General features: G+C 53.2%; 13 protein-coding genes across 13 annotated transcripts; 8 read left to right on the top strand and 5 right to left on the bottom strand.

Annotated features, from left to right (window-relative positions):
* Window positions 1-3,473: 3,473 nt before the first annotated feature.
* PHYSODRAFT_513287 (hypothetical protein) lies at window positions 3,474-4,760 on the top strand (the record flags this gene model as incomplete). Its single annotated transcript, XM_009533228.1, has 5 exons — window positions 3,474-3,592; window positions 3,668-3,941; window positions 4,080-4,208; window positions 4,289-4,368; window positions 4,451-4,760. The coding sequence occupies 5 exons, from the start codon at window positions 3,474-3,476 to the stop codon at window positions 4,758-4,760; spliced, it is 912 nt and encodes a 303-aa protein (XP_009531523.1).
* Window positions 4,761-5,046: 286 nt separating this feature from the next.
* On the bottom strand, window positions 5,047-5,669 carry PHYSODRAFT_510917 (hypothetical protein; the record flags this gene model as incomplete). Its single annotated transcript, XM_009533227.1, has 3 exons — window positions 5,047-5,072; window positions 5,149-5,282; window positions 5,389-5,669. 3 exons carry the CDS (start codon window positions 5,667-5,669, stop codon window positions 5,047-5,049), a joined length of 441 nt encoding a protein of 146 aa, XP_009531522.1.
* A 145-nt stretch (window positions 5,670-5,814) lies between these two features.
* On the bottom strand, window positions 5,815-6,937 carry PHYSODRAFT_355047 (hypothetical protein). Its single transcript, XM_009533226.1, has 3 exons — window positions 6,737-6,937; window positions 6,241-6,340; window positions 5,815-6,153 (listed from the first exon to the last, which is right to left on the bottom strand). Exons 1-3 carry the CDS (start codon window positions 6,923-6,925, stop codon window positions 6,008-6,010), a joined length of 435 nt encoding a protein of 144 aa, XP_009531521.1. The 5' UTR covers window positions 6,926-6,937; the 3' UTR covers window positions 5,815-6,007.
* Window positions 6,938-7,184: 247 nt separating this feature from the next.
* PHYSODRAFT_352017 (hypothetical protein) lies at window positions 7,185-7,833 on the top strand (the record flags this gene model as incomplete). The annotated part of the gene is made up of 1 exon (XM_009533225.1): window positions 7,185-7,833. One exon carries the CDS (start codon window positions 7,185-7,187, stop codon window positions 7,725-7,727), a length of 543 nt encoding a protein of 180 aa, XP_009531520.1. The 3' UTR covers window positions 7,728-7,833.
* Window positions 7,834-7,926: 93 nt separating this feature from the next.
* Window positions 7,927-8,963, bottom strand: PHYSODRAFT_256119 (hypothetical protein; the record flags this gene model as incomplete). Its single annotated transcript, XM_009533224.1, has 2 exons — window positions 7,927-8,363; window positions 8,450-8,963. 2 exons carry the CDS (start codon window positions 8,961-8,963, stop codon window positions 7,927-7,929), a joined length of 951 nt encoding a protein of 316 aa, XP_009531519.1.
* Window positions 8,964-9,163: 200 nt separating this feature from the next.
* Window positions 9,164-11,736, top strand: PHYSODRAFT_352016 (hypothetical protein; the record flags this gene model as incomplete). The annotated part of the gene is made up of 7 exons (XM_009533223.1): window positions 9,164-9,281; window positions 9,377-9,488; window positions 9,712-10,472; window positions 10,837-10,937; window positions 11,028-11,102; window positions 11,181-11,258; window positions 11,342-11,736. 7 exons carry the CDS (start codon window positions 9,164-9,166, stop codon window positions 11,483-11,485), a joined length of 1,389 nt encoding a protein of 462 aa, XP_009531518.1. The 3' UTR covers window positions 11,486-11,736.
* Window positions 11,737-11,802: 66 nt separating this feature from the next.
* Window positions 11,803-12,208, bottom strand: PHYSODRAFT_316945 (hypothetical protein; the record flags this gene model as incomplete). Its single annotated transcript, XM_009533222.1, has 3 exons — window positions 11,803-11,961; window positions 12,046-12,132; window positions 12,206-12,208. 3 exons carry the CDS (start codon window positions 12,206-12,208, stop codon window positions 11,803-11,805), a joined length of 249 nt encoding a protein of 82 aa, XP_009531517.1.
* Window positions 12,209-12,790: 582 nt separating this feature from the next.
* On the top strand, window positions 12,791-13,141 carry PHYSODRAFT_384730 (hypothetical protein; the record flags this gene model as incomplete). Its single annotated transcript, XM_009533221.1, has 1 exon — window positions 12,791-13,141. A coding segment is annotated over one exon (351 nt), but the record flags the coding sequence as incomplete, so codon positions are not given.
* Window positions 13,142-14,373: 1,232 nt separating this feature from the next.
* On the top strand, window positions 14,374-14,766 carry PHYSODRAFT_335762 (hypothetical protein; the record flags this gene model as incomplete). Its single annotated transcript, XM_009533220.1, has 1 exon — window positions 14,374-14,766. One exon carries the CDS (start codon window positions 14,374-14,376, stop codon window positions 14,764-14,766), a length of 393 nt encoding a protein of 130 aa, XP_009531515.1.
* A 1,458-nt stretch (window positions 14,767-16,224) lies between these two features.
* On the top strand, window positions 16,225-16,713 carry PHYSODRAFT_335761 (hypothetical protein; the record flags this gene model as incomplete). The annotated part of the gene is made up of 1 exon (XM_009533219.1): window positions 16,225-16,713. One exon carries the CDS (start codon window positions 16,225-16,227, stop codon window positions 16,711-16,713), a length of 489 nt encoding a protein of 162 aa, XP_009531514.1.
* Window positions 16,714-17,526: 813 nt separating this feature from the next.
* Window positions 17,527-18,009, top strand: PHYSODRAFT_335760 (hypothetical protein; the record flags this gene model as incomplete). Its single annotated transcript, XM_009533218.1, has 1 exon — window positions 17,527-18,009. One exon carries the CDS (start codon window positions 17,527-17,529, stop codon window positions 18,007-18,009), a length of 483 nt encoding a protein of 160 aa, XP_009531513.1.
* A 2,066-nt stretch (window positions 18,010-20,075) lies between these two features.
* Window positions 20,076-21,047, bottom strand: PHYSODRAFT_514455 (hypothetical protein; the record flags this gene model as incomplete). The annotated part of the gene is made up of 1 exon (XM_009533217.1): window positions 20,076-21,047. The coding sequence occupies one exon, from the start codon at window positions 21,045-21,047 to the stop codon at window positions 20,076-20,078; it is 972 nt and encodes a 323-aa protein (XP_009531512.1).
* A 1,482-nt stretch (window positions 21,048-22,529) lies between these two features.
* PHYSODRAFT_256195 (hypothetical protein) lies at window positions 22,530-23,376 on the top strand (the record flags this gene model as incomplete). Its single annotated transcript, XM_009533216.1, has 2 exons — window positions 22,530-22,683; window positions 23,051-23,376. The coding sequence occupies 2 exons, from the start codon at window positions 22,530-22,532 to the stop codon at window positions 23,374-23,376; spliced, it is 480 nt and encodes a 159-aa protein (XP_009531511.1).
* Window positions 23,377-23,711: the final 335 nt, after the last annotated feature.

Here is a 23,711-nt window from a genome sequence, read left to right as displayed (position 1 = left end):
ACACTATTTTTCCCTCTCGTCGTCGCTAACTCACCAAACTGGCAAGTTTCCCCCCAACGACCGTCACAGACTTCTTCGAGTGGTCGTTTGTCACTCTGAGCTGACAACGAAGCCTGTCGTGTTAAGATGGTTCCTCTCGCACGCTATCCTGATCAACACCATACCGTATCGAGAGCATGCTGATAATTCCAGTCTTCTTCTTTGTTGGCCAAAACCAACTGCATAGTCTCTACGCCTACTTCGTACCAACGTCAAATCCGAAAGTCGCAAAACTCATATTGCAATTTTTTAGTTAGCAACTTCAATTACGCATTCAAAGATGGAATTACGGCAATCAAAGTTGGACCAGAGGTCCAAGATCTCCATGGCTACGTAAGCTGGCGTGCTGTGCTCGCGCCAAAAGCAAGGGCGCGCGGTTTGGCGCGCACTATAGCCGACGCCGACCGAGGGGAGCTCACTTCGCAATTCGCCTTCTTCGCAGATGTCCCTCCAAGGCCGTGTTACTCGCCACACCGTCCCCGAGAAGCAGCGTCCTAAACTCCCGCTCTGGATCGCCACGCAATCTACGATCGCTCGCGTGAGCCAGACAGCAACGGTGAGATCCTCTCCATTTCGGAACGCCAGATGCACATCCTGGAGCGCGCCGCGACCGCTAACATGAACGTGATGACCCCAGCGCTGGTGGCCAGCATGGAGCTGCACTGTCGCGACTTCGTCACCAAGGCGGCGAACAACGAGGACATGGTGTACGGCATGTAACAGGGCTCGTCGGACCAGTAGTAGTAGCCTACTGTGCGAATTTGATTGCCGTAATTCCATCTTTGAATGCGTAATTGAAGTTGCTAGCTAGAAATTTGCAATACTTAAGTATGAATTTTGCGACTTTCGGATTTGATTGCACGTTGGTACGAAGTACGCCGCACAAAGGTGCAGATCGCCGACACGGGCTGCTTCCAGCACAAAAACATCCGCAATATATCCTGGACTAACAAATCCCCCCTCCAGTAAGTACATGTAGCGAATTATCTCGACTTGTACATTCTAGGTATCCTAGCCATTGTTGACAGCGCTGGCTGCTGCTTCAACTATATGGGTATATAGCAGTACAGGATATCCATTGGCAATCACCCATTTGACGTTCTCGAGATCACTCTGCGCCACAGCAATGCACAGCAGGTGACAGTTGCTGCTGCGATCCACTTCCGCAGGCAGATCCGTGTGTAGCCATCTCGTAAGGTCCCAGTGCCCAGCTTCAGCTGCACAAGTTTGAATTTTCGCGCTCCACTCAATGCCACTCGGCTTCCAGCAGTGCTGCAGGCACGTAGGTGTAACCCCATGGTGGGGATACACGGTTACGACACCAGAGTCGTACCCACGACAGATCTTTAGGAGATTCTAGAAGCTTCGTAGGGGCGACCGCCCAGGAGGACACGTAGAGAGAGAGAGCTCACTTCTCGATTGGTAAAGCCACTGACGAGGCCCCCGGCGGGGGGCCGAAACGCGTCTGGCACGCGTTCAATAGAGAGGTCATACATGCATGTTCCAAGTACTTCCTACACCAGCAGCTGCAACACCCACAAGCGCCCTCTCTTAGCAGCCACCCGAACCACTTTTTCAGACACACGGCAGCCGGGGAAATGGGCTAAGAGCCACCGAATCATCGTGAGATCGGCTCTTTTGACTGCCTGCACCAACGCCCGGGAGAATTCCCACCGGAAATATTCTTGGTTGGTACTGAGAAGACGAGCTAGAGGCGATTGGGACTTCTGGTCCAAACCAAATCATTCCAACGGCCCAGAGCGACTCAATTTGCAGCGGACACGTCAGCGGGACTAGAGAGATCGGGGGCAGCCTGTGATCGTCTAACTTTCGTAGTTTTTCAATCCAAGAAAAATTCGTTGCATTTCCCTAAAAGTTTGAAAATGTATTGAGGCCATTCCGCTTGATCGCCGCCAGCATGACCACGTCATTCGCGTGCGCCGTTGTCGGTGCTTATGGACATTCGCTGTTCCTTCTTCACGTGAATTCCGGTGTCACCTTCGGGGACGCGAAGGTCGCCGCCAAGGAAGCCCTACCCAGCTACCTTCGAGACGTGAGTGCAGATGAGGTCATGTTATTCCCTGCGAGAAACGAGAGAGGGGTTTCTTAGGACCGACTCGAGGAAGTTCAGGGAGGGGGAGACTCGTAGCCTCGAGGGTTTGCTCCACCGAGAGCTCCAGTTCAACTCGGACGATCGCGTCAGCGACTTTTTCTGCGGAGCTGAGCCAGATCTCGATTTCATAATGTCCATCTTCTGGCGACGGTACGAGGCCGCACGCCGAGGAAATCTGCTATTGGTATATTGGGGGAACGCGCGCGGTATTGGGACAAGTTGGACTATTATCTGTACGACTCTACCCGATCAGGTGACGACGATGACGGCGGGCCGTCCGGCCCCGTTCGTCTGAAACGAGTGACATGGTGGGATCTCAAATTCCGCTACAGTAGAACTACTACCACGCTGGAATATTCTCGTGTCGAGAACGAGCTGATCCCAGCACTCACGAAAGAACTTGGTCAAGAAGAAGCTCGCGCAATGCGAAGATCTTCGGACGTTCCGGTGGATTTATTGGTATCCAAGATTCTTCAAACCATGCTGACACTTGAGAGCTCGCCTATGGAAATCCAGAGCAGATATCCCTTGGAAATTTTCATGCGCATCTTGGATGTGGAAGGTTACGCCGACTTCATGCTGTTTCATGGCGACAAATACGTGTGCGTCATGGAGGCGACGGATCCCGAACCAACAGACGAAGATGAAGAGATTGACGATGACGAAGAAGAAGGAGGGGGAGAAAGAGTAACCAAGTACCAAGTGAAGCAGAACCCGATGAAGACTGGTCTTGCGCATCTTCTCGTGGCGATGGAGATGCTCAACACGCACGTGTCAAGGAAGGTCGCAGGTGTCGTCACATACTACTACGAATGGTGGTTTGTTTCTCTTACCTACGAGAGCGAGGCCGCGACACCCGTCGTTTCGATCAACAAAGACAACTTGATGGCGGGGCCATTTGAAATTAGTGTAGCTCGCATCGTGGAAAAATTTGTCGCCTTGATAAGGTAAAGAGGCAAAGGAGCTCGCAAATTGACTGTTACGGACTCGATTGGTCCGACAGGAAGCAAGGTATGGTGCGCTTGCGTTTGGGACTGTTTTGCTGCTATGCTATCTGGAAATGGCGTCACTGAAGTTTTAAATGCGCTGCAGGGGCTGGTGATGCAAATGCTGGTTTAGGTAACTGAGAAAGAAAAAAAAAGTGTGACAGCTCGTGATACGCAACAAACTGCGCGCGTAGATATAGTTGGTTTACACGTGCAGCTTTAAACCGAATGGAAAGGGTGAAAACTTGCTTGCACTTCTCGTTCTTGCCCTTCCAACGTTGTCACTTGAGTTCAGGTGGACCACACGAGACATCTCTTGTTTAGCAAAGTCTCTAATGACCAAGCGCAAGCAGCCGGACGGCGAGGCTGCCACGCAGGCCGCGGCAAAGCCGGCGAAGCAGCGCAAGCAGCACAAGAAGATCCCGAAGCAGCAGCGCGTGGGCAACTTCCGGAGGTTTGTAGCCATCCGCCGCTTGATAGTACTGTGCCATTCCAATTGACACTTTTGGTGTACCACCTGAATGCGCAGCTACTACACGTATCGACTGGGCCAGAAGCACCAGGGAGAGCTGGAGGACGACCCGCGTCTCGCTGCGCTGGACAAGAGCTGGTTCGAGGGCAAGCGCGGCTTGGATATTGGCTGCAACTCGGGGGATTTGACTATTGCCATCGCCAAACGTCTGGCACCTAGTTATCTGCTGGGCGTGGACGTGGACCCGCAGCTCATTTCCAGAGCCAGGGGACAGTTGAAGGACATTCTACGACAAGAGCAGATCGAGAAGGCGTTCGGCGACATTCCCGCAGTTAAAACGTCGTCGAAAGGTGGAGAGGACGGGAACTCGAAGGATCAGGTGGATGCTGATTCTCCTGCGGACGTCAGCGGTGGAGCTAAGCAAGAGGTTGTAGAGGGGAAGGAGGATGCAAAGAAGGACGAGGAGAAGAGTGACGTGAAGGTGGAAGATGGAGACGCGTTTGCGGACGAGATGCCGCTGTCTTTTCGACTATGGAAGCCGTCGATGCAGACACAGGCAGCAGTTCCTAAAGCTATTGGCAAGGCTGCTGTTGGGTACGTTTTGAGCTGTATTTTGCTGTTGGAAGGGATCATAAGTGGTTTCTTACATACGCGTGGTGTTGGCTACGCAGCTCGGAGTTTCCGTTGAACGTGATTTTCAAGCGCGAAGATATTGTGGCAGACGCACATGCCGGCAAGGAGTACGACTTCATTACTTGGTAAGTTATCAAGAGATGCTGTTGGCATGTAATGGTGGGGACGTCTCTCTGATTAAGTAGTGTTTGTGTTTCGTGCTTGCAGCTTTAGTGTTACAAAATGGATCCACCTTTTCCACGGAGACGAAGGCATCAAGAAGGTGTTTGCAAAGATCTACGAGTTGCTTGCACCTGGTGGCCGCCTGATCATTGAGCCACAGCCGTGGAAATCGTACCACAAGCGGAAGTTCACGTCAGACGTCACGGCAGCAAACTACCCGAAGATTCAGCTGCGGCCAAAGGACTTCCCCAAGCACCTCGTCGAGACTGTTGGCTTCCGCAGTTGCGAGTTCCTCGAGGTCTGCCAGACTTCCTCCAAGGGGTTCCGGCGCCCAGTCTACGTCGCCCAGAAATGAGCTCGAGAGCAGCCAAGAATCGCTGCCACCAAGCTACCAATATTCCCTACAAGGACATGTCATCACTTACCGACTCGGTTGTCTTCGTGCATCCGTCTATTAAGACTCGTCCAAGGCTGTGAACCTGAAGGGACTTATGAGTGGTCTACCCGTGACCAGCAGCGCAGTCCAATACCTGCCATACCGCAGGCAAGAAGCCGCAGTAGTTCCCAGTTCGAGCGACTTGAAAGGAGCAGTCAGCGACGCTTGGCAGCAACTTCGACCCGATTCCACGGCCACGCTCGTCTCAAAATCCGCCTCTCCGCTCTTGAGCTGCATAATGACCAAATAATAGTAACATCAGCGCCTGCACTCCACCCGTCAGCCAGCTTCATGTCATCTCTCGTACCCTTCCGGATGATCGCAGCGGCCTGTCCTCTCGGAGCGCCGCCTCCAACTCCTCCTTGCCCCAGTGTGGGTATCGCTCCCTTGTGCTTCTTCCACATCTTGACTCGTTTGAACATCGGCGCGTGCTTTAACGTGCTCTGCGGCCACAAGAGCAACAACAACACACCAACGCGTCCGCCACTCGGAAGGTCAAGGCAACCGACAATTGAACAAGGGGGTTGTCCTATACCAACTTCTGTACAATATACAGCCGCAAGTATGGGGTTGCAAAGGATATATATCTGGGAAGACGATGAAGAGGATCTGGCTGCCGCGCAGGTAGACCTGCTCCACGTGGGTGGTGTTGCCGTTGATGTCGGTGCGCACGGCGTCCTTCATGACGCAGTTCATGTTGTCCTCCGTCTCGTCCAGCAGACCGCGATACGTCTCGCCCGTCTTCATCTCGATGGACACGATCGTGCCCTCGCCGTCGTGCAGCAGGATGGTCGGGATGCCCACGCCGCGCTTGCCCGTGACCGCCATAGCTTGCTTATGCTCCAGATGAGATCGGTCTGTTCGATTTTGACAGTACGCTCGGATAATTGTGTTCGCATAAGTACGAATGTCTTTCCAGCGGAATGAAGGAGGTGGCTTAGCATGATTTTGGTAATGACGGACGAATGGAAATCAAGAAAAAATGCCGCTAACTTATCGCACGTTTATTATGGGGCTTGAAAGCTCCCGCTACCTTAGACGTCTACAGCTGCCGAGCGCCATGCCACGCGAATGGCAGACACAAGCGAGCGCACGCCAGAAGCAAGCGACTCGAAGCGCTGAGAGCAGGAAGAAACAGGAGCGACCCCTCGGCTGGAAGACGCCGCTTAACGGTACGACTTCTGGAAGCGAGCGCGGGCGCTGGCACCACCGAACTTCTTGGCCTCGCAGCGACGGGGGTCGGCGACCAGGAGGGTACGATCGTAGGCGAGCAGGATGTCCTTGATCTCCTTCTTGGAGGCCTCGTCCACGTCTGTACAGCAGCAACAAAGTAAACAGCAACGTCAGCAACACAGTTCACTTGACCTTGAGAGCCTTCAACGAAGCCTTCAAGACTTACACTTCTGGTAGTAGGCGACAATGGCCTTGGCGATGGCCTGACGGATAGCGTAGATCTGAGCGGTGTGACCACCACCCTTCACGCGGATGCGGATGTCCACCTGGAGTTATCGAGACACAACACGTCAGCGCACCATATCGATCGTCAGGTAGGGAGGGGGCGTGCAAGCCAGTTGCGACAGCATGGTATTTACACGGCGGTAAACAGAGCATGCACACAGATTAGGTGGGTGGTGCGAGTGCTTTTCACAGCAGAAACGTGTGCGTCGAGGTGGGTGGACAGCAGCCAAGCAACAGAGGGAGCAACGTCCATGCTGTCAGCGGTCCTGAGGAGGCAAAGCCGAAGCAGTGCGCACCCCGTGTGTGGTGTGTTCATTGGACTGGAGAAGACCCTGAAGCTGGCGCTCGAGTCGTCGTCCACGTCGCCACGTCCGTGATACCAATAGCTGTCGCGCGTAGCCCGCGACTCGAAGAGAAGAGCAGGAAGTTCATCGTACGTTGGCGAAACGCTGCTGGCCGAGCAGGAGCACGGGCTCGTATGTCTTGACGCGCAGGATCTCGGGCTCCACGAGCTCGATGGGCGTGCCGTTGACCTTGATGAGGCCGTGGCCGCGCTTGCAGTAAGCGACAGCCGTGGCGTTCTTCTTGCGGCCGAAGACCTGCACCGATTCAATCTTGCCCTCCATTTCTGATGCCTGTGCGAAAATTAGCAATGACGGCGCCATGCCGCGGGCTGCCCCCAGCCATGCAAATGCGCCGACCAACCAATCCCCCGCTTGTATTTACACCAATCCCCTTCCGAAAAGAATATCATTGGACGAAAGTCCGATACGACGGATGCAGTATGCCGTTTCGTAGGAGAGACCACCCGCCGCCAGTCCTCCAGTCACCGGTACTGTGTCAATTGCTTCGACCCCTACCGGACGCCACCTTTGCAGAGCAACCATGCGCCCGCTTACCGACGATGAGATGACCACGGTGTTCGAGAAGATCAGCAAGTACATCGGCCGCAACGTGCAGCACCTGGTGACGCGGCCCGACGAGAAGTACTGCTTCCGTCTGCACGGCAACATCGTGTACTACTGCAGCGAGAAGCTCATGCGCCAGTCGACCAACGTGGGCTCGGACGAGCTGCTGAGCATCGGCACGGCTGTGGGCAAGCTCACCAAGACCAAGAAGTTCCACCTGCGCATCACCTTCCTGGACTACCTGGCCCAGTACGCCAAGTACAAGGTCTGGATCAAGCCCAACTCGGAGATGTCCTTCCTGTACGGCAACAACGTGGTCAAGTCGGGTCTCGGCCGCATCACGGAGGGCACGCCGCAGTACGCCGGCGTCGTGGTCTACAGCATGAACGACATCCCGCTGGGCTTCGGCATCGCCGCGCAGGCAACAGAGATGTGCAAAGACCTGGAGCCCACCGCCTACGTGGTGCTGCACCAAGCAGACATCGGCGAGTACCTCCGCGTTGAAGACGAAATGTTTTAAAAGACCACCAACGGCGTGGACGCTCCTCGCGGCGCTTGTTAGTCAGACTTCGTGCGCCTTTTACATATATAATAGACTTTTCACGCTCTTGTTTGTGCTGCCACAAGTTTTCACTTTATTTTTTTTCATATTGTGCAAGCGTCGTGTACTTCGTAGAATACTCTATTGCTTCGCAGTCATTCTAGGTTGCTGCCGCTCTCTAGTCCAACAGAATGGCCTTCATGGTGCTCTGGATCTGCTCGTAAGCGGCAAAAATGATGGCACCCGTGGGCACCACCTTGAGAATGTTCGCTGACAGACCCTTGAAGAGCCCAAAGTAGCCCTCGTGGCGGATGATCTTCACCGTGCAATCCCACGTGCCTGTGTACTTGCTCGCCATGGGGCCTCCCTGCTGCAGACGAGCTTTGATCACCTGGTACGGGTACGTAGTAGACGATGCAATAGACTGAGCCACAGCACCCATCGCCAGCGTCGGGATCACGTCCATGTCGGGGCTCCAGTGCGTTTGGTACAGACCCTTGAGTCGCTCGTACGCCACGAACTTGATAGCTCCATTCGTAGTGAGAAACAGCGCTGGGATCATGCCCTTGTAGAGCGCCGAAACGCCTTCTTCTGCTATGATCCGTCGGAATGCATCTACACCACAGCAACACCAACAATAACAACAAGATCAGCCTCCTCAATTCAGCCATACACCAACGTGTCGCCTCCTCTCGACGCACCTGATACGCTTCGGTAGGGTATATTCTCAGCCAGCTTCTTCGCTGCGTCCTTGCCCGTAGCATTCGCTTGCAGTCGTCGGTTGCTCTGCACTTGCATGCGGATCTTAACGAGCCAAATCGGGTTCGTGAGCGGCACGACGACGCAGCCGGCCTCGATGCCGGAGAAGAAGTGCTGCCACGAGCCCTGGATCCAGCCCTCGTCGGCCATGCGCGCGTACCGCTCCTTGGCGCTCTGGTAGAAGAGCATGTAGATGCCCCACGACAGCGTGGCTCCATACAGCGCCGGACTCATGCCGCGGAACAGCGCGCGGACGCCCTCCTCCGCCACGATGGAGCGGAACGCGTGCCCCAGAGAGCGGTAGGCGTGCGCGGACTTCTCGTGCACCTGGTAGCGCACCTTGACCAGGTCAAGCGGGTACAGCAGCACGGTGGATACAGCGCCCGCGCCCAGCCCCGCCGTGGTGTTGATCACACTGCGCCATTGGTCCTCGGTCAGCAGCTCCTTGAGCGTCATCGCGTCGCTCGCGCTGCCACACGGAAGACAAGAACTGCTGAGTCCGAGTCCGAGGAACTGCGGCCAGGATTAGCGCTCGGCCGCCAATGGTACGTAAGCGTATGTGTTTCCACAGGTTCAGATATGTGATATCGGAGGTTCAACGTTGACTTGCAGAGTGATGGTCGGTTCCGCACTGGGAGAGTTGAAGACGAAGAAAGATGCAGAGGAAGCGGAAGGATCGCGGCGCGCAGTTTATCCGCGGCAACTTGGAGCTGCTGGGCTTCGGGACACGGAGAGACGCGCTGGTGCAGGCGGTGAAGGAGCTGTTTGAGAATGGTCAGCGCATTGGAGGCTGTTCATCAAGTTAAGTCAAAAAGAGAAGACAACGAGTAACGTTCGCACGCTATGTGTGGTTGCACTCACTTCGTCAGCGCTGGATGCGACGCAGTCGTTGGGCTCGGACTGTTCGTGGGACGACGCGCCCCTCGAGTTGCTCCGCGTCAATGTGAAGCTGAACGAAGATACGGGCTGCATCGACATCGTGTGCGCCGATACGGGCTCCGGGATGCACGCACATCAGATCAAACTGCTGTGCTGCAACGCCTTCGAGACGACTAAGGCAAGAGCGGAGGGGGGTGGAGGCTGTCCTAGTGGAAAATATGGTGCGTTGGTGCAGAACCGATAAGTTTAGTGTCTGGACGGACTAAACGTGCTGTGTTAATGGCAACAACCCAGGTGTCGGACTCAAAGCGGCGATGCTTTACAGTCAGCTCAGTGTACCTGACGCGTGCTTGAAGATCACCACGACCTCAAGTTCAGATGGGATTCTGTATGTACAGCTCCGCATCGATCCCGACTCGGAGGAGACGGCCGTAGTCAAGAAAGTGGCGCATTTTGTGGTGGACGAAGAGCACCAGCACTTCTCCGGGACGGAGATGAGACTATCGATTCCATGTCCTGGGGATACGCATAATATCGAAAGCGCTGCAGACTCATTGGCTCTGTACTTCCAGAGTCTGAGATACACAGCTCCTCCGTTTGTTGGTGTGCAGTTTGACTTCGACGTTGGTGAGGTCAGCATCAGCGTCGTATGCCAACATGGAGAAGAATCGATCGATCGGTTCGCCACAGAGTTGGGGGAAAGTGTTGACGACATATTGTACGCTGTTCACGACGAAGAACTTGTTTCCACAAGCTGCGTTGCGCTGATGCTTGGAGAAATGGATCCAAGGGGCCAAAGCAACATCGAAATATGCCTTCTGCGCTACGCTAACCACGCACCACTGATCAACGGAGAGGACTTTTTCATCTGTGGCATCAGCAAGGGCGTGAAGTCGTGCAAACTCTGGAAGAAGTACGGCCTCCGGTGCCAGCGTTCAAGCTCGCACCTTGTCAACCAGCTCGTTGCTACACCATTGCGTGCTTCGGCGACGCAATTAACCGGCAAGGCCGATGCTCGGACTCGGCTCGTTCTAGCAATCGACATCAGTGTCGCTGGCTCTGAACATTCTAGCGGACTGAAGTACGGTAATTTGAAGAAGAGCACTCTCGACGCTTGCTACGCCGACGGCGTGCAGACATGCTGCCGGTTGATTTTACAACAACTCGCTGAAGCTGGTCGATTGTGCACCCCTCAACAGCATCAAGACCAGGAACTCATCGAAAGCTTTGCGCCGCTGCTTTCGAAATCCATCGCAGCTATAGTGAAGCAGTCGCAGAAGGGTCGATTGGATGGCAACGCGCCACTGCAACAGGAGAGCAGCCCAGATCACTTCAACGAGGATCTCATCCTGCAAGAGCTTCAAGCTGTCCTCAGAAACCGGTAAACATCATAATATATGCAATTAGATGGGTAAAGACGGGGGCGGGCATTGTTGGCCACACCATCAAGAACGACCAGAGGTCAATAGCAAGCAGAGCAACATGTCGGCTATCGGAGCGCTGCGCGAGCTGGAGAAGGACAAGAAGGGACCCAACAACGCTGGTCTCAAGGTGCGCCCATTGAAATGACGCTGCTCTGCTCAAAGTCTCAGTGGTACCTGCGGCTGTACTAAACATTCGTGTGTGGCTTCGCCCTTGCAGGAGCTGTTCCTGAACCTGCCGACCCGTATTCGCCAATCTGGCCCCGTCAAGGGCGGCATTAACTTTGCTGTGAAGGTACATGAATACTTGGTAACATTCTTGGCAAGAAGATTCGAGTTCTGACTCGGTTTTGGTCCTGTTATTGTGGTTCAGAGCTGGAAGACCTCGGGCCGGTGGCTCTGGGTGCTGTCGACGACGCTCCTGGTGACCCTTGTGCCGCTCAGTATCGAGGTGGGCCCAGGAATCGTGCTTAAGAGACAAATTCGTGTTATCTCGTATTGACAGTGACGTGATGCTCGTGCTGCTGCCAATAGATGCTGCGTGAGGAGCAGACCAACGAGGTGGTGAAGGACCTGGTGAGCAAGGGCTTCAGCTACAACCAGATCCAGGGCATGGGCTACATGGTGGCGCAGCCGCAGAGCACGCTCTCCACGCCTGCCGAGGGCGCCGCTCAGTAATTCGACAGCTAGTGCTTATCTTGGACGGAGCTGTGCGCAGCCGTAAAGACGAAGCTTTCACAGCGGCTGCTCAAGCGTCGTTAGCTGTACATTTCGTAGCGATATGCAGACTTCGAAGGACTCGCTGCTTCAGAGGCTGCTATGCATCTGGTAACAAGCGTCGCGGTTGGTGTTGGGGCTGATTGAACGGAACATAGATCGCGTACATTCGTCGTCGCCGACATAGGCTCCCGACCAATTCTACTAATTGACCTCCCATGCCACCCGCAAGGCGCGCAACTTCTCTCTTTCCCTGGTGGACCGAGCTCTCCACAGCTCTAGTCGCTTTTCTTCTTCTTCTGACTCTTGATCATGACCATTCCGATGAAGGTGGCGGCTCCAGTAAAGAGCAGCACGAGCAGCACCGCAGGGATCGTGATGGCGTAGTGGTACGGCAGGAAGAACTGCTGGATGATGTGGTCCTCGTCAACGAACGGCTACAATAACAATAACACACACACACCGCGGCGTAAGTTCATTGCGACGTGATGACAGAAAGTGGCGGCCATTGCCGAGCCTACCGTAAGCAGCACCCAAATGCTGTAGTAGACGAAGACGACGACGCTAATGGCCAGCAGCACGAGACCCACAGCTTTGTCCGACGCTCCCTACAACAGCACACCACCACAATAACATGAGCGACCCGTTTAGACCGCGCAGAAGACGCCTCAGCGCGCGCACCATGGTGCAGTTCGTGCTCGAGCAATTGACACGTTTTTCAAGTGCGCAATTTTCTGTGGGCCAATTCATAACAATTAATGTAGCCATCTCGGGCGATAATAATCGCAATGAATACTTATTACAAACAATATATTTTGACCTGTTTGAAGTGTCCAAAACAATAATTTATGTCAGGCATACAAACATCAAGTGTACTTTGTATTTAAAATGATTAATTGCCTTGAAGAAAATGAAATCAATGATTTTAATCGCTTGTTGATAAACCCTCGAGCGTCATTTTGTCACAGCTGCGCATATGGCCACCCATGTCATATCGTGCGCTCATTCCATGCGGAGCGATGGGAACCACGAGAACTCTGTTGCTGTAACTCGTATATCGTTGATGGTTCTTGAAAATTGAACAGCCGGAACCAACTAACAGCTTTGCCCCAATATTAAAACTAATAGCTGCTGTTCCTTGGCGACATGAACCTATCTCTTTCGACGCACGTTCGTTACAGTAGCGTAGAGCTCCACTCACGACATTCCCGAATTCCCTCGCTTCCCCACAAGTCCAAGAAAACCAACCACCTGCATTCCTTCGCCATGCCGTCCCTGCGTACCATCGCGTCTTCGATCTTTGCTCTGGCGCTCGTCAGTGTTCATGGTGCTCAAGTCGGCGCGTGGACTCCGGCCAACGTGACTGAAGCGGACAACACGCTGCTGCTTTCGGCGGTGGGAGACGTGGGCTCTTACAGCTCCGGCGTCTCCACGTACCTCTGCGTCTACAAGGTCAACAGCCTCGAGACGCAAGCTGGGACGGCCGGCGGCGCCACCAACTACAACTTCAGCTTGACCGGTTGCAACGCGGGCGAGGAGTTCGTGGGCCGTTGCCCCGATCTGACGAGCTTTCCTGGCTGTGGTAGCTACAACATTGAGGTTTCATCCGAGTCGAAGGGTAGCAAGCCCAAGGTGACATCCGTCAAGAAGCAGGTGTAGAAGCGGACCCTAGACCGTGATCAACACGTATGTTAGAGTGTACCAATTTCATACTTCGAAATTGTGCAACTTCGAATACAAGAAATATATGATTGCTCAAGCTGAGTTTTTTATACATTTAGTCCTTTGTGGCAGGTGACGTCTTCGTGCAAACTTTTTCGTTGCTAGTCACTACAAAGTCGGCGCGCAATGTTTTTGTGTGTGCATGTGAGTGCATGCAGTTCATATCAGGAACTCTAAGCGATGAATGATATCGAAGCAACGAAACTGTTCAAGAAGACCTTGCATTCGGGTGTTGGCATGCATATGATACGCCTGGAGTGGTGTCTGACACCCCTCACTGAGCTCCTGGTGTTTTCGACCAGTGCCGCCCAGCCGGTGCGACATCATTGATGCTTCCTCCGTTAACTGCAGGATCCGCTCAACCCGCACCAGGAAAATGACGACGACAGTTCGGTACAAATGGATAAAAAGATTTGTTCCAAAGCCGTCGGCGGTGAGCGACAAACGACCGCGCTCTCTTCATGAACTCGCCTAATATCACGAGCTATTCAGTAGTAAGTTGACATTTTCCGGGCCGTGTGGTTACCTTGTGCGAACCTCATGTATTTTCTGTCCTATTATCATCCACGTGCGCGGTATGCAAAACAACGGTTTGGTGCTCGGTGGCACTACACTGTATCTCTTCATTCACGCAAGCATGGATAACTGTGTATCGGGCCCCTCAGCATGCGTTGTCCTGTTATCAGTAAGCCCAGAACACATGTTTTCTCCAATGGAGCGATAGATACATTGAACACGAGTTCTTAGCCGTCGTACACTCGTTCAATGCGCTGCATGAACACACTGTACCACATAGCTTGTTGGTAATCTTAGATTTCCGAAGCCAAAGCAATGATTGCAACAGCTACCCAGAATAGTCCTGAAACGATGGTAATCTGATAACAAATTTTCATATAACATTGTAACCTTACAAACCACTTTGATCAGTACGAACAGCTGTGGAGACAGATAAACTCATGCTGTTCATGTATCTATAGCGACCGACATGCTGTGCATGTATCCTACAGCGTTCGACACGCATGCACGACCACCCCACTCCCAACGTGTCTTCATTCCCGAATCTTCTTGCCCCCAACAAGTCCAAGACGCCCCGCCACCTTCAACCCACCTCCTCCCGATCACCAACAATGCCGTCTCTAGCTGCTATTGCTTCTTCGCTCTTCGCCTTGGCGCTCGTCGGTGCCCACGGTGCTCAAGCCGGCGCGTGGACCAAGACCAATGTGAATGGCATGGACACCGCATTGCTGCTTTCGGCGGTGGGAGACGTGGGCTCCTACAGCTCCGGCGTCTCCACGTACCTCTGCGTCTACAAGGTCAACAGCCTCGAGACGCAAGCTGGGACGGCCAGTGGCCCCACCAACTACAACTTCAGCTTGACCGGTTGCAACGCGGGCGAGGAGTTCGTGGGCCGTTGCCCCGATCTGACGAGCTTTGCCGGCTGTGGCAGCTACAACGTGTTTGTCGCCAAGCAGTCCAAGACTAGCAAGCCCAAGGTGACGTCGGTCAAGAAGCAAGCGTAGGGGTAGATCGGTGCGGACCGTACCTAAGGCGTTCACAGCTCTTCATGGGGATTCTTCGTGGTCGACAATGATATATGTTTGAGTATCAACTTCATGCATAGGATTGCGTAACTCTACAATACACACGCAGTTGTCGAGCTGAGTTTTGTTGATATACTGTTTTACAAGCCTTATCCATGGGGCAACGGCATCCTTAGATCACCGAAGGCATGGTGTGGTGGGTGGCCAGCGAGTTGGCTTGCGTGCAAACTGAGAGCTGAGGAATCCCCGCCCCCTGGTAAGCCGTAGCGCTGACCAGTCAGCAAAGCCGTGGCTTATCGTGGTGTGGAGTCTGGGCTTACTTAAGGATACGTTCGCGTTCTAGCCGGGTTCAGATCTGTAATAACGCCGACTCGCGAAAAAGCGAAAGATTCATGAAGTTATTGCATTAAAATTTAATGCACTACCTACATGAATCTTCCGCTTTTCCGCAAATGGTGGCTTAGCATCTTTTGTTTGACATTTAATGCACTACCAAATGTTGGTGTTGAGTATCCCCATACCGTACACGTACATACATGTGGCGCAAAACACTTTGAGCACGGAGCTCCAAGTTGGAGCCTCCAACCGCGGTACGAAGTGCTTGTGGCGCAGCTGGCGCGTCATCTTCGCCAACTGCAGGGGCCTCCCGCCCCACGCACTGAGTCAACGGCAGTAGTAAGTGACTTTATTTGGCCTTGACCATTAAAATCCTGGTGGTGGTCTCACTGTTTTTTCTTCTTCTACAGCTTCCTCTTTCTTGTTCTTGACGGTGTCTCGTTCTGCTGGTGAACCCTGATCTTCACGCGGGGGCTCTTCTTGATACTCTGGTTCATTCCAGATGTCCGGATCCGTCCGTCTAACCAGCTCCTCTCGCACTGAGTCAACGGCAGCCCATCCACGCGATCCCAATGATGACGGTCGTAACAAACATACGGGCATTGATTAATAGGCTTTGTTGGTCGAGGCTTTGCCTCAAGTCCGTCGTCGACAATCGACAAAGGACGATACTCTCTTCGCCAAATTTTACCGGTAACATCGAGCTCCAACCCGACTGGAGGCTAATATTTGAGCGCCAGAAACTCGCCCGGGCGCTATTTTCTTGGGCAGTGCTCCCCTTCGGATGCTTAATTAAGCCGCACTTTACTGGTTTCCACCTTTCCACGAATTACTGCTGTATGGCGATAAGACGATGAACGTCTAGGGTGTGCGTACTGCGATCTTTGTACGTCGCGATTGATTCCGAGCTTCGCAAATGGGAACATCTGGAAGGAGAGAATTAATTCTCGTTGTTTACTACATGTTGTATGGAGCAACCGACACCACACCACCAACAGCACGAAGGCCCACCTCAACCGACGACTCGAGGTCTTGTCATTCCAAAACTTTCTCGCTCCCCCACAAGTCCAAAACACCCAACCACCCGCACTCCACTTCACCATGCCGTCCCTGCGCACCATCGCCTCTTCATTCTTCGCTCTGGCGCTCGTCAGCGTCCCCGCCGCTCAAGCCGGCGCGTGGACTCCGGCCAACGTGACCGAAGCGGACAACACGCTGCTGATTTCGGCGGTGAGTGACGTGAGCTCCTACAGCTCCAGCGTCTCCACGTACCTCTGTGTCCACAAGGTCAACAGCCTGAAGAAGCAGGCGGGTAAGACCTCCAACTACAGCTTCGGCGTGACTGGTTGCAACGCCGGCGGCGAGGAGTTCGTGGGTCGTTGCCCCGATCTGACCAGCTTCCCCGGCTGCGGCAGCTACAACATCGCGGTTTCGTCGGACTCCAAGACCGGCAAGCTCAAGGTGACGTCGGTCAAGAAGCAGGCAGCTAAGCAGGCTCCGAAGCCGAAGAAGGAATCGCAGCAGACACCGAAGCAGGGCGAGCACGAGCAGCAGCCACCGAAGCAGGGTGTGCAGCAGGCTTCGAAGTAGGACTAGCATTCGAATTCGTTCTGCGCTTGTCGCGATCATAATGAAATGTTTGAGTTTATCTGAATACTACTACTGCGTAGCCTTTCAATATATGCTAATAAGTGTCGCTGCAAGAGCTGAGCTGAGCACGGGGGTAATAGTATCGGCATCGAACCACTATGCTTCTGGTAGTAACTCGATGTACATGTAGTACAATGTCCTTGGCCCGACACAATAAACAAGTCTTCGCATTCCAATGTTGCGCTTCCGACTTTGAACTCATCACGGCGTGGACCTTGCACAGAGTTCCTGGAGTTTTGATTCAGAGTCCTACGTGCACCTTTCAGTTATTTCGCCAAGACATGATCGGATTTCAAATGCTTCGAAGTCCAATGTTTGTACATTCAGATTAGTAAGTACTGTAGCTTTCCCGAAAGACAGACCCAGGTTACTCCTGCGCTTTTACTCTTCCTTGTTGGCACCTGAAGCCCAATTGGTGTTGATGTCCGCCATCTGGGAAAGCGGGTCGGTATTTCTTTCCTCTCGTTTGTATCGAGCGCAAAGCTGGATTACGATCTCTCCGACCTTTCAAACCGCTGGTAGGCAACTCTACCGCAAAAATGATCGGAATTCAGCTCCGCCTAGACAAAAGCACTGAACACCCCAATACATCGTGATTACCACAACTAGGAACAGCCGAAAAGAAAGTAGCGACCGACAAACCCCACCACGATAAAGACTCACCCCACCCGACGACTCGAGGTCTTTTCATTCCAAAACTTTCTCGCTCCCCCACAAGTCCAAGACACCCAACCACCCGCACTCCACTTCACCATGCCGTCCCTGCGCATCATCGCCTCTTCAATCTTCGCTCTGGCGCTCGTCAGTATCCACGGTGCTCAAGCCGCCGCGTGGACCAAGGTCAACGTGACTGAAGCGGACAACACACTGCTACTCTCCGCGGTGGGCGATGTGAGCTCCTACGGCTCCAGCGTCTCCACGTACCTCTGTGTCCACAAGGTCAACAGCCTGAAGAAGCAGGCGGGTAAGACCTCCAACTACAGCTTCGGCGTGACTGGTTGCAACGCCGGCGGCGAGGAGTTCGTGGGTCGTTGCCCCGATCTGACCAGCTTCCCCGGCTGCGGCAGCTACAACATCGCGGTTTCGTCGGACTCCAAGACCGGCAAGCCCAAGGTGACGTCGGTCAAGAAGCAGTCATCGAAGCAAACGCCTCAGCCGAACCAGGCATCGCAGCAGACTTCGGAGCAGGAAACGCAGCAGGCGTCGAGCCTGGACACGCAACGCTCGCCAAAGTAGGGAGCCGTAGTGACCTGGCGAATCGCTTGCGTTCGTACCGTAAATCCACAATACACGTTACATGAGTCATGTCTAAAGCAAAGTCTACGATATGTAGGAAATGGTTGGCAGTCAACGTATTCGCGCACTTGCATTCTTTTAGCCGAGCGTGTCGATACACGAAAATATTGAAACCCGAAACAGTGAACAGATTCGTGATCTTCATTGTCCTGGGTGGGACCCTTGCAAACGAAATGTAGTCTTGACTCGACTGATTTCGTTCCTTGCAAAACTCCCTATGTATTCAAGTGCTGCACTCCTTGGATGGGACTGCAGAAGGGGGGGGGGGTCGAACCCACATGCTACTGGAGATGGAGCATATCGTGTCGCCGATAATAATCGTTTGATACGAAGGGTTCACCTCGGGGCTAGATTCCGTCCCCATTGGACTTCTCAGCGTGTTCCTCGGTTTCGACCTACACACGTACGTACATGCACATTGTGGCTAGAACAACGATCAGGTAACACTTCACCCAGTGACTGAAGTAATTATCTCATTGTCGATCAGACGAGAACCGTGATAGGGCAAGTTGAAGCTAATGAAACTCGAAAGCCCCGAGATTGACTGTAAATAAACTTTACGTACAGTAACCCGGACATTTCTACCGAGCGCTAGAGCTGTCGACGTCCGGTGTTATCGAAGGTTAACACCCAGACGTCAAAAGTCGCCAACGGACGTCTGATCAACGCCCTTGACACCACCCGCTTGGTCACTATTTCGAAATAGTGAGATGCCACTTGTGGGGGCTGCTTCATTGCATATGGCGGCTCGCATTCTATTTTGTGGCATGTTAGCTCGACTACCGTAGTTGACTACAAGCTCAGGAACGCTAGATTGCCACCTTCTAAGGGATTGGATTCTCTACCCTTAGGCCTACGCGCCGATAATACACAGGTAGTCTCAGATAGCAGAACTCTTTTGGTCATGTGCTGTGTCAGCGAACTCACATCACCTCTAGGTTGTATTCCCGTGACTTGCAGGAAGGCTACAACTTCGTGGTGACAGACACGCCATACCTAGCCGCCAACGTGGCCAAGTTGATCGTCAACTCAGCTGACCCCTCCTCTGAGTAGGCCCGTACGACGTGCGGCAATGACCGACAGTCGGCCAGACTAACCAGTCTCGCGACACTGAGCGGGAGGAAGAGAACGGCTTCAAAGGTCCCATTCTCCCTCATGGAGTCGGAAGCCAAGTCCATCGACGACTCCAGAGACGCCTGTTCAACCATCAGCTCGTTTCGGTCTAGATGCTGCTGCTGAAAGTGCGCAAGAGCGTCAAGCACGTGGACGCACTCCTGGCCGACGTGAAGCTCATCGCGACGCTCGAGCACGCGCGCAGTGTCCCGTTCGCGGGCATGGCTTGGACTCACTGACGGACTTGTGCGCCGTCTCGGAGATTATGGAGGGCGGCGACTTACGCGCGTTGCTGAGTGTACCACAGGCTTCGAGCTCAGCAAGTTGACGATCGCTCGGAACGCGGCGTACGTGCTCACGTACCTCCACTCGCTTGAGACTTAAGTACTGCATCGAGACTTGAAGTCGATAACGTCCAGCTCGCCTCCAGCCTAGAGACCAATCTCACAGCTAAGCGAGAAGACGACGAGATGACGGCCGGCGTTGGCATGTCGCGGTGGATGGCGCTGGAGGTGGTGTGTGTACGTTGACATGTTCTTGGTCGGAGTCGTACTGCCCGTGTTGGACCAGCATGTCATTTCGTATTCACACGCAAAAGGCTGCGGGGATATTGACTCAGACCACAAAGTCTCTGAGGTGGTCATCATCTAGATGATGGCGCTGTTTAGTTTTCATCAGGTTAGTTCAATCGATGCCGGACTTGTGCACGGCTTGTGTGTCTCTGGATCCGACGGAGTGGCCCAAAATTGCAGAAGCGCTCTACCATCTTCATTCAATACTATCGCAGAAGCACCATTGAAATGAGTTACATACGTGAAGAAGTTTCGTTATGAAGACGCACACAAACATTATACATGTTAGTTACAGTGTTGTCATCACTAACTAGATACATATCATGCTGCTCCATTTTGAGCCTTAAACACCATATCCCGAACTGTGCTAGCCTTCAGCGAACAACGTCGTTTTGTAACTGTGTTACCTGCAGTGGAAAACGCGCGCTCTGAGGGAACCGATGTAGCGATGCATCCAAGCCACTTGCGAGCAAGAACAGCAATAGTCGGAAATTTTGAATGGTTCTGCTTCCACCACGACAAAGCCGATGGGGGCTTGTCGGGATCTTTGACCTCCGCCTCGCTCGACTGCTTCAAGTAGCTGCTTAGCTCCCACTCGCAGTCAGTCTTTAACTTGTCGTCCGTCGCAGCTGATGATCTTGACGTTCTCGATCCGTACAACATCTTTAGGAAGCTCTGTCGAGCGCGGTCTGTAGCATCAGTCATTCGCTTTTCAGGGCTTTGAGAACGAGCTGCGTCGTTGTGAACCAAAGCAGACTTCTTCTTTAGCACGAACATCTCATCGGCAAACTGCTCCCGCGCCTTCTCATATTCATCCGCAGTGAAAATCGCCGAATTCGTCATGTAGAGGTCAAGCAACGATATCCACAAAAGGACGGGGTCTGCCTCCTTATCAAACCGCTGCTTCAACAAGGCTGAAAAGCTTCGGCGGACGGATTGCATGATGGATAGCACTTCTATTGCGTATGCCTCCTTCTCGACACTTGTATAGAGAACATCAAATATTTGTTGGTTGTCCAGCGATCGCTTGAGTGAAGAGATGAAAAGATGAAGATATATCAGCGTAGGATAGGTCTCTCCATCGAGCATAGTGGTGGCAACGCTGAACGGGGCCAACAGCTCGACCAGGCACTGAATCATGAACCAATGCTTGGCACTTGGAAGCTTCAACGTTTTTGTAGATCGATCGTTAAACTCCTTCTCGCCTTCTTCCGACTTAATGTACAGGAAAAATCTTTCACCACAGGCTGCAAATCCAAAAAGCGCTGGAGCATAACCATTGTGCTGTTCCATCTCGTCGGGCAATCGATCAACACTTTTAGGGGCTCTTTTCGAGTAGACTGCAGCTCATCTAGTCGATTGCGAGCCTTTTGTGAGCGATGGAAGTAGTCCGCCAGCTTTCGGAACCTTCGAACCGTTTTGCGAACCAGCTCCATATCAGCCGAGCTAATTTCCATAGCCGCCGATTTCTCGGCTTCTGCAACAAAACTGGCAACTTCCCCGCAAAGCGCATCAATATCAGCTTCACTAATATACTCTTCGTCTTCACCGTCGTCGTCCGAGTCCGGGCCATTTTCCAAGGCATCCAGCTGCTCATCTATCCACTGGGTTTCCGTTTCCACATACTGCTCACTGCGCACACAGACGTCGTTGCCGAGAGTACTGCCAACTTGGCCAGGACTAACACCGGTGCTGGCACCACCAGTAACTGCTATCGCCTTCTTTCGTTCATCTCCTTTCTGCAGAAGCGCCGCGGCTACAACGAAGTGAAGTGAGTGCGCTGCGCATGATCGATGATTGAGCCCAAGGAGGGTGCATCCACGTTTCATGTTCAACGCAGCATCTCGTAGAAATCGAACACACTTCTTGGGGTCCAGACGCCACCACACAAAGCAACGTAACAGTACATCTGCAATGGCTTCTCCATCGTGTTTTCCAGGAATAGAGGTAACTTCAAGTGTCCACGACTTCATGTTGAACAGGCTGAACCGATAAGCTTATAAAGCTTTCACACTTTATCGAAGTCCAAATATCCGACGAGGCCGAATAGAAGTCACATTCGTCGTCGCTCACCAGCATCACTCGCAGTGACAAACGGCGCTCTGAAGCATTCTCGTGGACACGGAGCGCGACCGTTTGTCTCGACGGGATCTCAAGAACAGTGGTTGCGCTGTTTGCAAACCTTTTCGCCTTCGCGAATCCTCTGTCGCCGATGATACTTGTAGGCCGCAAATCCGTACCCACCCATTCCGACAAAATGCCCTCGAAGAAGCTCTGTTCCTATTCATCTTTTCGTTCAAACAAGTTCACCAGTTGGTTCGATTGTTTCAGGGCTGCTTCACGCCGCTCATTTTCTTTGAAAGCCCGTAAGGCCTCGATGTGGGATTTCCGCATGTGGAGGCCAACCAAACTCTTTCCCTTCTTGATGGAAAGCCCCTCCTTGCATCCAAAGCAATAGAAGCTTTTGGCGTGGTCGCGGGTGAGGTCTTGCCTTGGAATATCTTTGTACTTGTCGTCTACCACACATACGACGAACTGCCAGTACGTCTTGTCCCGCTGCTTAGGGGCCTCAAATGCCCTTCCAGCCGGGCAACTCGTGACGCCTTTGGCGGTCGGGACCTGTTGAAGTTGTTTGTGTGAGCTTGGGCTGAAAGCTGAATGGTTTAACCGGGCTGCATTTTGCATGCGGGTTTCGGATGGCGCAGTCAGCCTTGCACGCGTTGGTCTCGACGGGGTACTTGTCCTTGAAAGCTCCTCTTGGTGTAGTTGTCTTGGATGGAGTTGGGCACTTTCGTGCTGGTCTCCGCGGAGAGGTTTTTGTTGGAGTTGGTTTTTTTGCCTTTTTCCGAGGTGGCTTTGGCGACGACGCTGGGCGGCTTCTTGAAGACGACGCTGGACGGCTTCTTGAAGACGACGGTGTTGCGCAGCTTCTTGGAGGGGGGCTAGCCACCGGCCAGACGTGGCCTCGCATATCGGAATGAGCTTCCATGCTTACAGGCCTGTGAGTGTGGACTTCGATCTGGGCGGCGAATTGGAGGATGAGGCCGACAACAGACCACTGGTCGTTGATCTGAAGCTCACTCACGCAGGAAATGGACGGCGCCCCGGCATTTGAGATCTTGTCCATCCCGAACACTTGATGTGGCGCAGCTTGCTTCGTGAATGTGGCATTGACGAGCTAAGACATGGCGTGCTTCTGATTGGCGTTCAAATAACCTTTTTGGCCAATTATATGGCTTAATTTGGTAGGGTGTCAAGGGACGTCAAGGCGACGTCGATAACGACCCTTCACCAAGGTGTTGCTGACGTCCAGTCGACGTCCAGAAGCCCGGACGTCGACAGCTCTACCGAGCGCAAGTCCCCAACTGCGCCAGCCGCTGACAGTCTGTCAATACACGCTCACTCGCAGATCTCGCTGTGGTTCCTCTTCTCGCACGCCACCGAGCCAGTGCGCTCCTCTAATCGGTTCACGTGTTTCCGGCACTTCTACATCTACTTCTACTTCTACTTCTACTTCTACTTCTACTTCTACTTCTACTTCTACTTCTACTTCTACTTCTACTTCTACTTCTACTTCTACTTCTACTTCTACAGCTACGGCTCATTTGGGCGTTGGCATTGATCACACTGCTTTCCTGACACAAGCAAACGCCCACTTCCCACATCACTATTTTGGTTTCCTTGGCTGCTGTCGCTTCCTAGCTCTTCACTGTGGCGCTGCTGGGTACCGCAGCCGCCAAGAAGGCCAACAAATGGTCACGACGGTGACCGTTGCAGACAGCGAATTGCTGGATATCACGCTAGGCGACAAGACCGCCTACAGCCCCAATGTCGACATTTTTATCTGCACCCGCGTCATCGAAGGACTGGGGTAGCCTTCGATTTGGGTCAACCCCAGGTCAGATCAACGCTGGCCAACGCACCGATTCTACAAAGCACATGTTAGTGAAGCTCCAG

This window comes from Phytophthora sojae (assembly GCF_000149755.1).
Source record: "Phytophthora sojae unplaced genomic scaffold PHYSOscaffold_6, whole genome shotgun sequence".
Taxonomy (NCBI): Eukaryota; Oomycota; class Peronosporomycetes; order Peronosporales; family Peronosporaceae; genus Phytophthora; species Phytophthora sojae.
Note: the sequence above shows the minus strand (reverse complement) of the source record. Positions and strands in the feature narration are given on the sequence as shown.

Coding starts and splice junctions, on each gene's coding strand:
- PHYSODRAFT_355047 (XM_009533226.1), bottom strand. CDS start 6,925: ATGGAGGGCAAGATTGAATCGGTGCAGGTCTTCGGCCGCAAGAAGAAC. Junction 6,341..6,736: donor GCCAGCAGCGTTTCGCCAAC/GTACGATGAACT, acceptor CGATAACTCCAG/GTGGACATCCGCATCCGCGT. Junction 6,154..6,240: donor TGTCGCCTACTACCAGAAGT/GTAAGTCTTGAA, acceptor GCTGCTGTACAG/ACGTGGACGAGGCCTCCAAG.